Source organism: Chrysochloris asiatica, unplaced genomic scaffold (genome assembly GCF_000296735.1).
Source record: "Chrysochloris asiatica unplaced genomic scaffold, ChrAsi1.0 scaffold00064, whole genome shotgun sequence".
Lineage (NCBI taxonomy): Eukaryota > Metazoa > Chordata > Mammalia > Afrosoricida > Chrysochloridae > Chrysochloris > Chrysochloris asiatica.
Genome location: NW_006408582.1, coordinates 4948455 through 4965670, shown reverse-complemented (window position 1 = coordinate 4965670; position 17216 = coordinate 4948455). Strand labels below are relative to the sequence as shown.

General features: G+C 36.9%; 1 protein-coding gene and 1 pseudogene across 1 annotated transcript in view; both read right to left on the bottom strand.

Moving 5' to 3' along the window:
- The window catches only part of KIF13B (kinesin family member 13B), a 294477-nt gene that overhangs the window by 151832 nt on the left and 125429 nt on the right, over positions 1-17216 (bottom strand). The window contains exons 12-13 of the mRNA XM_006864335.1: positions 11679-11789; positions 5193-5327 (exon numbers count right to left, since the gene is read on the bottom strand). Of these exons, the coding sequence (XP_006864397.1) occupies positions 5193-5327; positions 11679-11789 (246 nt within the window). The remainder of the gene's footprint in view (positions 1-5192; positions 5328-11678; positions 11790-17216) is intronic.
- LOC102830354 lies at positions 5792-6353 on the bottom strand (annotated as a pseudogene).

The following is a 17216-nucleotide window of genomic DNA, read 5'->3' as shown; positions in this document are numbered from 1 at the left end:
GAATAAGTATGGTGAAAGAACACAACCTTGTCGAACACCTTTCCCAATTATAAAACATTCAGTGTTCCCATGCTCTGTTCGAACAACTGCTTCTTGGTCTAGGCACAGATTTCTCAGAAGTACAATTAAGTGTTCTGGAATACTCATAATTCTCAATGTTGTCCATAGCTTGTCATGATCCACACAATCGAAAGGAGCTCTGGTAGCATAGTGGTTACGAATCGGGCTGCGAACCAGAAGGTCAGCAGTTTGAAACTACCAGCTGCTCCACGGGAGAAAGATGACTCTTTCTACCCCCGTAAAGATTTACAGCCTCAGAAACCCTCTTCAGGGTCGCTATAGGTCGGAACCGACTTGACAGCACTCAACAACAACAAAGATATAAATCTATACACACACAAACATATATAAATAGATCCAGAGGATATAGATTAAAAATATTAATGGTGGTCATCTCTAAGTATTGGAATGATGGGCAAATACCTCATTCTTTTTCTTATCTATATTTTACAGGAAAAAAAAATTTTTTAACAAAAGTACATTATTATTATCTTAATGTTTTTAAGTCAACTTAAAACATAGCTAACTTAGCTCTTGCTAGTATAAATTTCCACAACTGCCTCAGAACTAAAGGCAGTCGTTACTTTGTAAGAGAGAATGGGACTATAAAAATGACTGGGCAAGCTGAAACCAGGCAAAGCTATCATAATACTCAATGGGGGAAAGTCTAATTACTCTGTGAATTCTAAAAATGTCTGTCAAAACATTAAGAATTCTTATAATGTTATACATTTACAGAGAAATGAAGACAATAGTAAAACTAATAGTTATTGGGTATACTGTAATTTAGAACACAAGATATACAGAGATTTGAAGTGTTTGGGTTTTGTTTTATTTGTTTAAAAAAGAAAAACTATCAAAAGTAATTTAACTGCTTTTCTTCTTATTAATGTTTAACAATATACTTTGCTGAACTGTCATGCTTTCTAAAATTCTACCATTTTTTCCTTCCTACTTTCAATGTTGTAAAGTATCTCTGAGAGTCACTTAAAGTGTTTTCCATCAGATGCTTGCGTTAAATATCTTCATCCTTATCATCACAATCACTCTCCTTATTTATGGTGATAAGCTCATCTTCACTAAGTTCCTCGAGCTACATATCCAGGAATCTCATCAATGGCCAGCCTGTTCATCCTAATTCCATATGTACTCTATTCAAATTTCACTTTCAGTATTATCACTTTTTGTTGCTTTACTAAATTTTCATTTTTGTTGGCCAAATCATTCTTTCTGTTATCTATACAATGTCACACAGGTTTCACTAGGAGACACTATAATAATTTACAGTAAAAACATTTTTTTTCTTAAATGTTTTATTGCGAATTATGTGATAGTTTACATGGGAGAACATTAGCTTTAGATTCATCCTATCATAAATCACTAACTTTTTACAGAGCTGGAACTTGGAACTTGATGGGACTGCCTTGTTTTTCCAGGTCTCACAAGTTTTCCACTCTTGACAGGGCGCAATCTTAACCACTTTTTCTATCACTTCTTTTAGTGGAAAATACTTAAAATTTTCTCTCTGTGAAAAGCTTCCAACTTACACAGGCTCCAGCTTTCTCATATTTACTGTAATTTATCTACAGTAAATCATTTAATAATAGGTATATCATTGACAGGTTTTGAAAGAAATGGTGTGATTGGTCAGCAGTCATAATGAACGTCTGTTACTTATGCTGCAAACTTAAGTGGAATGAAGGTCTAGCAACAAAGTTGGTACTTTATGCTCTGTAGCGTAGTGGTTACAAATCAGGTTGCTAATCTCACGGTCAGCAGTTCGAAACTACCAGCTGTTCCATGGGACAAAGATGAGGCTTTCTGCTCCCGTAAAGATTTACAGCCTCGGAAACCCTGTACAGGGTCACTATGAGTCAGAACCGATTCCAAGGCATATAACAACAACAATATGCCCTACTGGACTCCTGGTATAGCACTACCAGATCAGCACTGGACTTTGAACCACAAGACCACTAGCCCCTCCTTGGAAACCCTATACTATACAAGGTCGCTATGAGTTAGAACTGACTTGATGGCAATTTAATGACAATATGACCTACTAACTGAAATCTGTAGCGTAGTGGTTACGAATCGGGCTGCGAACCTTAAGGTCAGCGATTCGAAACTACCAGCCGCTCCGCGGGAGAAAGATGAGGCTTTCTACTCCCGTAAAGATTTACACCCTCGGAAACCCTGTACAGGGTCACTATGGGTCGGACCCGACTCGATGGCACTTAACAACAACAACTGAAATCTGTAAAGAACTGTCTTTATGTATAAATATGATACAAAGTTATTTTATGACTTATATTTCAAATGTTTGGCCATCCTACCTTGCCGCTCCCAGTTCTAGACAGAATAAGCAAATGGAAGATTGCTTTCTAGACAAGTCATGTTGTTGTTAAGTTTCACTGAGTTGGTTCTGACTCATAGAGACCCTGCAAAGGGTTTCTGAGGCTGTAAATCTTTGTAGGAGTAGAAAGCCTAATCTTTTCCTCAAGATGAATAATAGAAACATATAATCTGGAGCTAGTAAAAACTTCCAAAATACTTTAATCCAGTGCCCCGATTTTATAAGGACATCTAGACATGTTACTCTATCTGCCTAGCTTCTAAATTGACTTGAGAATTTGAAGGCAAAGAAATAAAAAACGCTGTGCCTCCAAATTCCTCCATCCCACATCATGGTATCATTTTACTGAAGCAAAATCTGTTCTTGGACTGAGATCATCCTTTTGAATGTGCTTTGTCATGAATATACTCTTGTCATGGGTTAGCTTAGGCAGTCAAGAAATTAACTCTGCCTCAAACACTGCCAAAATAGGGTTGACCACACAGTCTGGAACAAAATCCAAACACATCCACACAAAGGGACCAGAAATATTTTGATTACCCTCCAAAAGTATTTAAACAGTTTCTTTGTTTAATTTTTATGTTAAGGAACAGATATGAATCACAGTTTTTCTTGTTTCTGTGTGTGTTTGCATTCAGATTTGAACTACATGACATCAAGAGGAAAAAAAAAAAATCATACTTCTGAGAAATGAAAAGGGCAAAATATTGAATCATATTCTAAAACTGCACCTCTCCTAAAACATGAATATCTACAGCTGATATTATAATATAAAATACTCCCCATTATTTTCACAAACAGCAAGTTATATATCATTTTTAATAGAAAGAGATTATATATGTTACCACATTGAGTATCAAATAAGAGAGAGGCATATGAAAATTTTTATACTGATAAAGTGTTTCTGTTCATAAAGTATCTATAACCAATTTCATTGAATCCTCACAGGAGCCCTAAAGGATACACAGACAGAGATACTTTCCAATTATAGCAGAAGGATCTGTAGATTAGAAAGAGAAAAGGACTTCACCAAGATCAAACATCTGTCAAGTAGTGGTACTGGTCTAAGAACACAGGTCATCTCCCTTCCAATTCAGGTATTGTGGAAGAGTGTTATTGTCATTCTGCCACACTACCTGAAATATACACACATCACGGTATGTATCACAGACATGATTTAACCCATAATAAAGTGAAGGGTAATATAAGATAATTATTAATAAAGGGGCTTATATTTTAAAAATAAATGCACACAGAGCAACTACAACAGGGTATCTTTGTATTTGGGAGACTAACTAATATGCTATGAATTCTTCATTCTTTTTTAGAAATGAAACACAATTTTCTAATCTTAAAGCTGGTTCCAGTTTAACCAGCTTATTATTTTTACTGTCCTTTGTTCTCTCAGTTGGGGAGCACAATGTCTTCATAAGGTAAGCACTGGACTGTGAACCACAAAGCTGGTGGTTCATGCCCACTAGCCACTCCAAGGGAGAAAGATGAGGCTTTCTGCTCCTGCAAAGATTTACAGCTTCGGAAACCCCTCCTGCAAAGATTTACAGCTTTGGATATCCCCACACTTAATGTGGCATATATAGTTCCTCTTACTATGAATAAACAAACAAAACAAAAAACAAAAAACTCCTAATATTTATTAAGCCAATTTTAGAGCCATTGTAGTCCATTATATAATTAATTTATATTCTAGAGGTTTGTCAAATTGGAGCACTCCTCATACTTTATGTAAGGACACAGAATTCACGCACATTCTAATGTGGTCTCTTGTATTCCAGTGGTTTACATATTTTTAAAAACAATTCCGTATTCAGATCCTCTCAGTCTCTAAGTGATCCAAACTCCCCTATTTACAGGTTGATAATGTGGTGCTGTAGGATCAGCACTGGACCAGGAACCACACGGTCAGCAGTTCACACTCACCAGCTGTTGCTCGGAAACCGTGTACAGGGGTCACAATGAGTCAGAATTGTGAAGGCATTTGACAACAACAATAATCCTTATATGTTTTGTTTTGTTTTTTTACCTAAAGTCACCGGAAATAAAAAATTCCTATCAAGTGTTTCCAAGAACTTTACTTTCTTTAACATCTTTTCATTTGGGCTAGCAAACCCCTCACAAAAACATATGCTTCATAAACTAAGCAGTGAGTTCATATTAATGGTAGAGAAAAAAAATTGTAAAAGGAGGGTGAGAATGGTTGCACAGCTTACAAAATGTGGTGTCACTGAATTTAACATATAGAAATTGTTGAATTGACATACAATTTGCTATGCACATTTTCAAAAACAAATTATTGCTTAAAATAAAAGATGCTTCCTATAAGCCACAAAAACTTTAGTCTACTGACTAAAAAAATCATTTAGTTTTTAAAAGCCATTCATTAAATCTTGAAGTTTCCAATTTCCCTTATACGTTAAGTACTGTTAAGTCAGGTTTCAATTCATAACAATCCCATATAGGGTTTCCAAGGAGTAACTGGTGAGTTTGAACCACTGACCCTGGGGTTCAAATCAGCCTATGCTAATTAACTTTTGAAAATACCACATTGTCAATTTTTATATCATTAGGCTTAAAGACATCACTTATAGACTAAAAAAAAAGAAGACATTCTATCCCAGAAACCCAAGATTTTCTACGTACCAGTTTATTCAATGAAAACAATGTGCTATCTCTGTTTTGTGAATAAGCAGGTTTAAAACAATACTGCATAATATTTTCCTGTTTCATGGAAGGCAACTAGTAACAAAGCATATTACTTCACCTTTAAATAGTAAACCAGGAGTTCATTGAGGGCAGGATCAGCATTCAAATTAACAAGGAAACATTTATCATCCCCAACTTTGATTCCTGAAGACTGAAGAGATATCCCCAGGCTCTCAAGCTGTTTCTGTCGCTCCTGTAAGTATTAGAGAAGTATTAATGCTGCATCAATTGAGATGCTCAGGTAGAAAAGATCTTACAACATTAAAACAATGATTAAATTATTCTATGTTATCTTAGTGTTATGGAATTGCAGATAACTGTATTTTTCTTTTTTTCCAAATTAATTCTCTAGTATAACTTTTATTTTAAAAAATAAAGCACAGTACACATAGTCATTAAGTATACTATTGAGTTCTCAAATTTCATTTTAAAAATATTTATCAACTTAAATTTATCTTTCTCATTCAATTCAGGATATACAGGTAAATGAGGATACATGTTACTCAACTGTGATCTTTCTGAAAAGCAAAGTTATTAAGATATTCTCTTGCTAAGTATCTTCAGTGACTTTCCAAAGTTTCTTTAACGAAATTGACAAAATACTTAGATCTGACCCATTTGTTCTCCTCTTCATATTCATTTCTTTTTCTTTTACTTTTAGCTTAATTTACTCCTGAGCCATAAAAGTTTTTGTTTCCTCAGTTTCTTCTGGGAAATCTTTTTCTTCTGTGCAACCTCCTCTTCTAGTTTAGGAACAACTTGTTCCTTTTTCAGTGAGGATCATCTCAACATGGTAGGGGGTGCTTATGTAGGGGTTGATCCAACCACGAGCTCTGTAAGTTCAGCAGCTCATTTTGGGGGTTTTGTTGACCTGAACGTGCTCAATGACCAGAGAATCCACATCTAAACCCTTAAGTTCAGCATTGCTCTTTTCATTTTTAAGCATGTGCAGCAAAAATTCAGTACTCTTTTTGGGCCACTGTGTCTAACCCCACTGCTTGGCCTAGGCACACCTACTAATGTCACTATTGTAACATCGGAATGGTACACATTACTCCTGCAAAGTGACATCTTTCTGGTACTTGATGACTTGTCAGATATACATACCCTTGATGGCCTGGGCAGTTTCATGGGTGTTCTTAAAATGGACACAAAGATATGAACCTCTTGATTTGCATGATTTTGTGGGGGTTTCTGGGTCATGTGAGTAGAGAACCATTTTATAAGATTACTTCACGCCACTTACAGGAAGAGCTCCATCTTCATTTCTTGCTACTTCTACTTTCAAACTCTGTGCTGCAGTTATATAGAGAATCCTCTTAGCCACTTAAGTTGTTAAGAATGTTTTCCTTAGCTTGAGGAATTTTACATCTATTCCTTCTATGTGGAGCATACATGTTATCATGCTTGGTGTAGTCATCTGTTTCTTAAACCATTTCCCCACACCAGACTATAAGCTCTTTGAAGATATGGAATGTATGTTATGTTAAATTCCTAGCACATACCATAGCACATGCCATGGAGTGAGCACTCAAAGAATTAGGTAATGTGAATTTACAAAATGAAAACTTGCAAATGTATTCAACAATTCTTTTCATAACAGCAAAGATCAAAAAAGTAGAGGATAATAAATGCTGGCGAGGATGCGGAGAGACTGGGACCCTCCTACATTGCTGGTGGGATTGCAAAATGGTCCAACCACTCTGGAAAACAATATGGCGCTTCCTCAGAAGGGTGGAAATAGAGATACCTTATGATCCAGCAATTCTTCTACTTGGTATTTATCCACAAGAAATACAAGCCATAATACAAGTAGATATATGCACACCAATGTTCATAGCAGCACTATTCGCAATAGCAAAAGGATGGAGACAGTCTAAGTGCCCATTAATGGAAGAATGGATAAACAAACTTTGGTATATACACACAATGGAATATTATGCTACCTTGAAGAATAACAAGGAAGCTGCAAGCTACCACATAACATGGATGAACCTTGAGGACATTATGCTGCGTGAAATTAGTCAGTTATAAAGGAGAAATATTACTACATAGGCCCATTATTGTAAAACACTAAGAAAAAGTTGTTGTCATGTGCCATGGAGTCAGTTCCGACTCATAGAGACCCTCTATAGGGTTTCCGAGGCTATAAATCTTTAGGGGAGCAGAAAGCCTCATCTTTCTCCTATGGAAGAGCTGGTAATTTTGAACTGTTGATCGGATTTGCTACCCGATTCATAACCACTACCCACAGTAAAAGGAGGGGGAAAAATTATTTGCTGGTTACTGGGATGTAAGGAGTTGGGGAAGGAGGGGAAGGTGGAGTACAGGGTAGGGAATAGTCATAGGATAGTTTGGGCGCTGGGGGGGAAGGGAGTCAATACACAAGAAGGGGTAGGAGAATGAAAGAACAGTTAGGGAGGTTTGCATGGACTTAGTGGGACAGAGGTAAATAATGATGTATGCACAACCTTGGAACAATAGGGCTCTGGGATACAGTGATTGAGGCATGGTTTGAATGGGTGAAAGAAGGGAAATAATGTTAAGATGCTTGGCTGTCCCTTACCTACCATTGTAAAATAGACAACTGAGATGGAGAGAAAGGAATAGCTAGAAACATCACCATAGAAGCTTGTAAGTCCGTCTTCAGCCTATAACTAATTGGGATACCTAAAATGGGGCTAGAACTTGCCCAGGAAAGAAGGCTTCCTGTGGAGCCTTTGCACTGCGTAAGGCCATAGGGTGGAATCCTGATCCTCATCCTGAATCTTTTTAGGTGAGAAATTTCCACTGAAAGGACAAGCAGACCAGCCTGGAACAGCTAGAAGAACAGAAGATACTTTGTGTAAGAAAGACCAGCAGGAAACATCAGAAACAGTAATGACAGTCTGATTGACTTCTACAAGAAAAAGCAAGTCATTCGTGGGGGAGTCATCAAGGCAAATGGTCAGGTCCCCTCAGGGTAAACCCCCTTCCAAGACTAAGACTCAAGGGGAATACATGAGCAGGCATGTGGTCTTGCTGCTGACCACGCTGGTCACCGATAAGGGGAAGTGGGGGGAAATACAGCTATGAACTTGTGAGCTAAGTCCGACCACGTTCAACAGACTCCTGTCAACCTGGGTTGAGACCTGGTTGACCAGCAGTATGGCAAGACCTGGGGATTCCTGGGCCCAAGGACAGGGACATGGCCACAGAGGACTAAAGCAGAGAGTGAAACATCTGGCTGATATGAAGAGAAGAGAGACGCACAAGAACACCCACACTTGCAGATAGTAGCCATTTGACCTGGCTTCAAAGACTGGATGATCAGAACTCAACTAGAGGAAGAAAGAAGAGGGGAAAAAAAAGAGTAATCTGCTACAATTTGACGAACTTGCCCTATGCTTGTGGATGTAGTATCTCAAAGGAGGGAACAAATCTTTACAGCGAGGATCATTTCCACCCCCTCAGTACACAGGGTCAACATGGATAGACAACTTAGACATCTGCTACCCAAAATGGGGGTGACTGGCTTACAAGCTTTCAAGAGGGAGCCTAGTTCCAGAGGGTGCGGGGGAAGGTAGAATCTCCACTGAGTGGTTTCCACCCTGTCTGGACTGGGCTGATGAAAGGATATGGGTGATAAGACTCTTGTGGTGAATGATTGCTATCCGGTCTGACTGTGAGTGTTGAAAAGGTAAAAGTAGATGTTTTTGTAACATAAGGAGGGGAGTGGTTGATTTTGCAGTCAAGGAGCAGAGGTCCCTTGGACCATCAAGGTAGAAGAGCAGAGTGTGGGATCCTATCCAGAGAGGCAGCACCACCAGTGATGGAGGCAGAGACAATGACATGGAGAGATGGAACGAGTGGGGACTCTGGACTCTGGGAGGGAGAGTATTTGTGTGTTGATGGCCAGGGGGTGGGCCTGTGGGGTGTACCCTTTGTTTGATGAGGCATGCAGGGAATTGTAATCATTGCAATGAAACGAAGTAAGATAGGATGAATGTAAAGCTAATGTTCTCCCATGTAAACTACCACATAATTCACAATAAAAACTTTAAAACAAAAGAATTCTTTTCATAAGCATGCAATCCTTGATGCCTACCTGCCTCTGACCCATATAATATAGGAATGAATATATAAATCCTACACCCTAATACTCTATGATTAATGTGAATCAGGGCAATGTCAGGAGTCTGAATATTTATAAACAGCAAGTAGTGATGAGTCACGGGCACAAAGGCCTTTTGATTCTGGGGACAGACAACAGATTATGAAGTAATTTAGCTAGGGCTACTGAGTCAGTTTGCAGTATAATTAAAATAAACCCTCAGAATTCTGGTGTTTCTAGGCATACCATCCTAATTTATACGGGTACTACAACTCAGTCAATATATGTTACATTCAAAGATACTATAATCAAAAGGAACAAAGGGATATTATGATCCTGGGACTTTGAATCAAGTGTCTCTTCTAACAAAAAGAATTAAAGGATTCTTTCAGAAATTTTGAGCATCTTAGCAAGAGATATTAGGCATTTTCAACACTCAATTTCAAGAAATTACTGTCTTTGATACAGAAACCATGCTGATAAAAATGAAGAAAGCCAGTCTAACTTATCTTCTGTGGTTCCTTCTGAGAAGCAGGAATCATTCTCATAATGAGAAGTAACATATCTTTACAAATAATATGGGAAAATGTCCATGAATAATAATAAATGAAAAATGTAGGTATAAATTAGTATAGAATTTGCTTTAAAATAACCCAATTTAGGGATATTAAAAAATGAGATTGTCCATATGCTAATATGTAATAAAATTGGGTGATAGGTGCATGTGGTTTTATTATACTCTTCTGTTACCTTTATTTGCATTTGAAAATTGTTGATAAAAAAAAAAAACTCAAATAAAATCCTATTGTGTATTGCTACAAATATAATACCCAGATTATGCTTAGTAAAAATAAAATTCTCCAACAACATCTCAAGTTTGATTCCCAACAAGACATTTAAAGATGGACTCTACTGAGTGATGAAATCAGTACAGGCAGTCCTCAACTTATGATGTGCTCAAGGTAAGACAAACCACAGTCATGACAGTCTGTTTGAGGTTTTTTGTACATCTTATCATTAGTAATCCATAACATACACTGTGCTTTAGCATAATTCAATGATGTTATCCTTCTAGATGTTCACTCACAGATGTTCAATATTATTCGACCTACATCAAACCAACATAAGACAGTTGTAGGAGCAGAACCCCCTCATAAATCAAGGACTATCTGTAGTAAGTGCTACATATTCTCTGTTATAAGAAATAGCTGTAAACACCAGGGACTTTTAATTTTAAAAAACGAAGAGGCAGAGAGGTAATTTAAAAAACTGAAGAAGTGAATTAGGTAAAAATTGTCCTCTTTCTCACAGGGCTTTTGAAAGGATTGAAAAAAATACTATCTTATGTTATGATATAAAATTAGAAAACAGAGGTCAAGTTCATTCTGCACCTAATGGGACACAGTAAGGGGAATGAATTTCACAGTTAATCAACGTACTGACACACATGTAATATTAAATCCAAAACCCAAAATAATCTTCAATAAAGCAAAACACAGAACCAATACACAGAACAAGTGCTTAGCATAGAGTTCAACACATAAGTATATGCAAGTATGAAAATAGGATACTTCTTATTCTCTTAGCTTTAGAGGAATGAATTAGAGCCAAAGAATATAGAGAAACAATAAAATATTTATATTAAAAAGCTACTTTAATGTTATCCAACAATGAAAAAACTGCTAGATGCAGTACTGAGCTCCTCATTACCATATACATTTCTAACACAGAAGATAAATAACTTATCTAATAGTATTTTAGTAAGGAGACAGTTAGACTTCTAAGGATTTTCTCCCAATGTTAACATTTCTGACTCTTAGATTACATCTATAGCAAGTTTTCTAGTAATGAGAAACAGTCACTGTAGATTTATCTTACATTATTCTTGCTGAGTTGTCAAAACACACATCCTACTATATACTACTAATAATTTTGTAGTTTGAGTAAATTCTTGTAGAGCACTTAATAGAACTAGTTGTTCTGAGCCAGAGGGACAAAATGGTTGTTTCATTTTAAAAATGTTTTAAAAATTACTCTGGCACTAAAAAAATTATTTCTTACATAATGAAGCATCAATTATTAGTTTATTCATGGCTTCCTTAGTTTTCAAGTTAATTTTGTACACAAGTGACTCTTAGCTCTGTTGTTGACGTTGTTAGTTGCCATCAAGTAGATTTCTGACTCATGGTGACTCCATTTGTGCAGAGTAGAACTGTTCCATAGGGTTTTCAAGAAGACTGGCAGGTCTGTTTTTCATGGTGCTTCTGAGTGGGTTCAAACTGACTACTGTTTGCACCACCCAAGGACTTCCTCTTGGATCCAGAGTACTATTAACAGTGCTAGATTTACCATCTGCCAAACTAAGATTTAAAAAGGAACCAGAAACGTCATCTGAGTTCCATTGTACAAACTACCACAAGTGTTATATCTCTTAAATCAGGAAACACAAACCTGTGCAATCTCCTCAGTTTTCCTTAATTTCTCCTCCCAGGTCACAGTCATTTCCTGGATTAGCTTCTCAGATTCTTCCAGTCGGTCTTTTAACTCTGGAGACTTCATTGCCTACAAGCAAAAATATTCACTTCATGAAATGTCTGTATGATACCCTAAAAAAAACAGAATTAGGTAAAACGAAAGGGATATAAGTAACAACCTGCCTCACATGAGTTCTACAGCACACTGACATCTTTGTTCTACCTAAGACATAAAAATTGGTTGTCACTAATTAATAGCATCTAAAACTGTTATGAGGAGTCCTGGTGTGGCACTGTGGGTTAATGCGCCAGACTGCAAAGCCATTTGAACTGCAAGGTTGGCGGTTCAAGCTCACCAGCTGCTCCTTGGAAACTCTATACAGGGTCGCTATGGAATCGATTTGACGGCACTAGACAACAACAACAGACTGTTATGAGAGCCTTAAACTCAACCTAAGCAATTTAACATATGCATAAAAAGAAGATTAAAGTTTTTCCTTTTCCTCCAATTTATTATACATATCAAATTATAATTATGGAGATAAAAACAAAAAAGCCATTTAAAAATTTTCAATAGCTCATAAATATAACTATTGGAATACACATTATTTAATTCTAGTTTTTACTAGTGACTTAAGATATTCAACTATACAGGCAAAATTTACACATGATAGCAAATTGAAAAGTGTTGTTAGCAACAGGAAGACAGGCAAAGAATATCAGAGAACCTCAAATGAACTACAATGATTCCTATAAAACAGGATAAAGAGTAAGTCAACAGACAAAAGTAAGTCAATGCTTCAAATAGAATACAAGAAAAAATGTAATTAAGTACATGTGAGCAACTTGAGTTTCTTATATTAACAAAAACTTTGATTGCATTTAAGAAATATTCTTGTAGGGGGCATGAAAAGGTTATGTTCAGTAGCACTTCAAAAGAGACTATGAATGAAAATAATTTGACAGCTACAGTTGCTGTCATAAGAAGAAGACATACTGTTAAACATAGGAAGTTAAAGAAAGAAAAGGGAAGGAAAAGGGGTCTGGGAGCAAACAGTGATCCAAGGTCACTGAGACAGAAACAACACTCTTCCTGCACAGCTCCCTCAAATTAAACGACAAAAAACGTCAAAACATCACAGTTAAGAAGAAGAAAAATTAATAGAGTAAATACATTTACTAAACTTAAGCATCATCTTTTTGGAATAGCAGAAATTTAAAAATCAGGATAACTTTGGAAAAATTACTCATTTCTCTGGATCTCAATATTTTCTCTGTAAAATAAAGGCAATACAAATTATTTCACTGAATTAGATATGAGGATGAAATTATATAATAGACATGAAACTAATTTTATTTACTTTAGAAAGTTAATTCAAATTTTAATCATCATAATCACATCCAACAATCATTATTTTGAGAGCATTTATCAAACGTGACTAATCAGGGCACTGATTAAAAGTACAAGAAATCAGAAAAACCGATGATTAATATGGACCAGGTAACTGAGAATAGCTCCATTAAGGATGCAAGATTTCAGCATGACTCTAGTGAGAGACAGAATTTAGATAGAGAAAGACATAAAGTACACTAATAGGTCACTGATGAGTAATGCCCAGAGGGAACATGGAGAATTAAGTGCTGGTCAGAGAATTTTGAAAACAGGCAATGAAGTCACATAGTAGACCTATGTACAGAAAAATAATGAAAATGGTATTTCATGAATATTTGATATCAGAATGGAAGTTAGAATAGTTTTAAAAGTTGTATACACAAGGCAAAGAGCAAATATTACATTCCTAGAACTCTCATGCAATTTATTTGAGAGGCTGATAGATTAAGACAGTGTTAAATGGAACAAAAGGCAGTCTAAGAAACTTTACTTCTGGGAACAGAATGAACTAGGACAAAAACTAAATGTTTTATATAATCAAACTATACAGAACTGAATTTCAATAAAGATCTAAGGTTGTCAAAAACTGGAAGCAACAAAGATCTCCTATAGATGAAAAAACTGTGTAACATCCATACAATGAAATAGTATTCAGAATTTTTTTTTAAAGCTATTAACGCGTGAAAAGATATGTTGTTATTGTTAAGTGCCACTGAATCAGTTTCAACTTATAGTGACCCTGTGTATAGGGTTTCCAAGGAACAGCTGATGGGTTTGAACCGCCAACCTTGGGGCTAGCAGTCCAGTGCTTATCCTACAGGGTCAAACCAGGACTCTAAAAGTTATGGAGCAAACTTAAATATAATTGCTATGTGAAAGAAGTCAGTCTGAAAACACTATATACTGGAACTACGTGACATTTTGAAAAGGAAAAACAGAGAGAAAGTAAAAACATTAGTGGCTGCCAGGGTTTCATGGAAAAGGAAGGAGGGAAAGAGGGAAGAATTAAGTAGAAAACATTGGGATATTTAGGGTAGTGAAGGTCTCCTTCATGATAATGGAATTGTAAACACAAGGTATCATGCATTTCTTAAAATTCATGGAACTCTGTAAGACAAAGAAAAAAAAAGCCTTTATATAAACTACGTACTTTAGCAAATTTTAATACATCAATATGCATTCTTCAGTTGCAACATATATATTTACTGCACACTAATGCAAGATTTTAATAATAGTGGAAAGTGGGTGTGCAGGTGGGGGGGAGGTGGATACATGGGAACTCTTTGTACTCTCTGCTTAATATTTCTATAACACTGATGTAAAAACAGCACATACTAATAAAGATACATATTGTTTTAAATCCACTGCAGTAGAGTCAATTATGACTCAAAGCAATCCTATGAGTAAGAATAAAGACTTATGTATTCTTTATTATGACATATATTTTTCTTCTGTTAATGAAAAAGAAAAAACAAACTCTTCACAAGTCTAATTTTGGTGTTTCTGAAGCTGAATACTTAATTCAGATACACACAAGAAGATCCAAAGAGAAGAACAAATTTTTTGCCACTAAACAGACATGTAAGTCCTACTATAATTTATTTCCATAAGGATAATTACACATACAATGAAAAAGCTGAAATAATAGGTCTCTGGCTGCCTAACCAGAGTTGAGTGGTTCAAACCCACAATAGGTTCCATGTAAGAAAGATGAGACTGTCTCCTCCTGTAAACAGTTACAGTCTGTGGAACTCTATGAGTCTAAATACATCACTTCTCTGTCAGTTTCTCACACTGTGGTGGCTTGTGTGTTGCTGTGATGCTGGAAGCTATGCTGCGGGTATTTTGAATGTCAGGAGGATCACCCATGGTGGACAGGTATCAGCTGAGCTTTCAAACTACGACAAGACTCGTAAGAAGGAGATGCAGACTACATCTGAAAATGTAACCACTGAAATCCTTATGAATAGTGTGAAACATGGTTAGCACCAGAATATTCAATATTGAAGCATGATGGATAGCAACAGAATATTGTCAAACGTAGTAACAAAAGAGAAGCCCCTCAGGCTAGAAGGCACTCAGAATTCAACTGGGGAAGAGCTGCCTCCTCAAAGTAGACCTGATCATGATGATGTGAATGGACTAAAGCTTTTAGCACCTTCATTTGCTGATGGGTCACAACTCAAAATGAGGAGAAACAGCTGCAAACATCATTAACAAATGGAACATGGAATGTACAAAGTATGAACCTAAGAAAATTCAAAATTGTAAAACATGAAATGGAATTCATAAACATCAAGATCCTAGGCATTAGTCAGCTGACATGGATTGGTACTAGTCATTTTGAACCTGACAATTACACAATTTATTATGCCAGGAATGACAAATTGAAGAGGAATGGTGTCACCTTCATCACAAAAAGAACATTTTAAGATCTATCTTGAAGTATAAAACTGTGATAGGAAAATATCCATATGCCTATAATACCACTATTACTCAATTTTATGAACCAACTGCTAGAGCAACCAACTTCTTCAATCTGAAATTGCTCAAACATGCCATCAAGATGTATTGAGGGGGCTACAGCCAGACTGGTATAGTGACACAGTGCTAAAAACTGCAGAGCTTCTGGAAAAAGACATGTGACAGACTTTATACTTTACTATCCTCCTCTCCCCTGACGCACCTTCACTGCCCAGCCCAGACACCTTCAGGTGGGTGGGAGTGCACCCCCAAAAGTGTCCAGTGTTGCGCCCATGGTTTTCCCATGGCACAGTGGGGAGGCCCCTGAGAGGAGCCCCAGTGGTCCCACAGACTGATCGTTTGGCTACTTCTTATGATGTCTGACTCTGGGACCCAGCCCTAAAGTTGACCTGGGTGGGAACCTTTATGCCTGACTTACTTAGCAAGAAAAAAGGCGGCCTGTCCACACAGCCAAAATGTATGTAAACCTTGTAAAGCCTCAATATAAAAGGCAAGAAACAACACCAACTATTACATACAAGGATGCAGCTATTTTGAGAATTATGCTGTGCAGATACAGATACTGAACTGGCCTTCAGAGATAAAAACAGTGGACAATCTTTCTTCCATTAATTTCTCAATCTCTCTTTGTGCACCTCCACTGTGGTGACTAGAGTATGGGCCTGAGTGAGTGGACACCCCCACCCACCGCTGGAGGTTCCAACAGTGCACACACACTGACCTGCACAGCAAAGGCTACTGGGCAGTCAGCTACGATTTTATTCTTGGTTTTTGAGTGGTGGTTTTCTTCTCTGATTTTATAATTGTTAGTGTTTCTGGTCCTTTTGGTCTCAATTTTTCCTGTGAGTGGGAGCTTTCTCCCCCTATCTTATCCAAGAAGAGACAGCAGTCGTGCCCATATAGTCAGTCCACAAGCATACCCCATGATATGCCACCATCTAGACAGAAGCCAATACCAGCTGCTAGGCATTACAGGTGAAAAGGGAAGCTTATCTCTAGATCACATCCATCAGAAGACACTCAGTAAGGTTAAAAACACAGCAACATACATTCATTTAATCATGAAAAACCCAATTAACTACTGAAAGTGTCCAAGAAAAAAAAAAAAAAAAATCTCAGCACATGTCCAAAATCAGAAAAGAGTAACTCAGACAAATGAGGTAGAGGCAGACATAGACTTCCCACTAGAACAAGAGCAGGCTTTGGATCTGCTTGAGAAGGAACTCAGAAGAAAGATATAGACACAAATTCAAATGTTCCACAGAGGGGTCAAGGAAAATAAGGAAGAAGTCAGGAAAGTGCTACAGAAGCAATCAAACAAGATAGATACAGCATTGGAAACAATTCAAAGCCTGCAAAAAGAGGTCCAGATGATTAACAATAAAATATCAGAAATGGACAAAACACTGAAAGGGCAAAGGAGTAGAACTGAAGAGATATAAGCCAGAACCAGTGAACTGGAAGGCAAGTCTCTCAATACTGCTAAGATAGAAGAGAAAGGAGAAAAAAAATCAGTAGAGAGTCTAAAATTCATGCTGAATAACATGAAGAGAAATAACTTAAGAATTACTGGCATTCCAGAACAGGATAAATAACAGAAGTCCAAAGACGAGACAGTTGAGGAGTATCTGGAAGAAA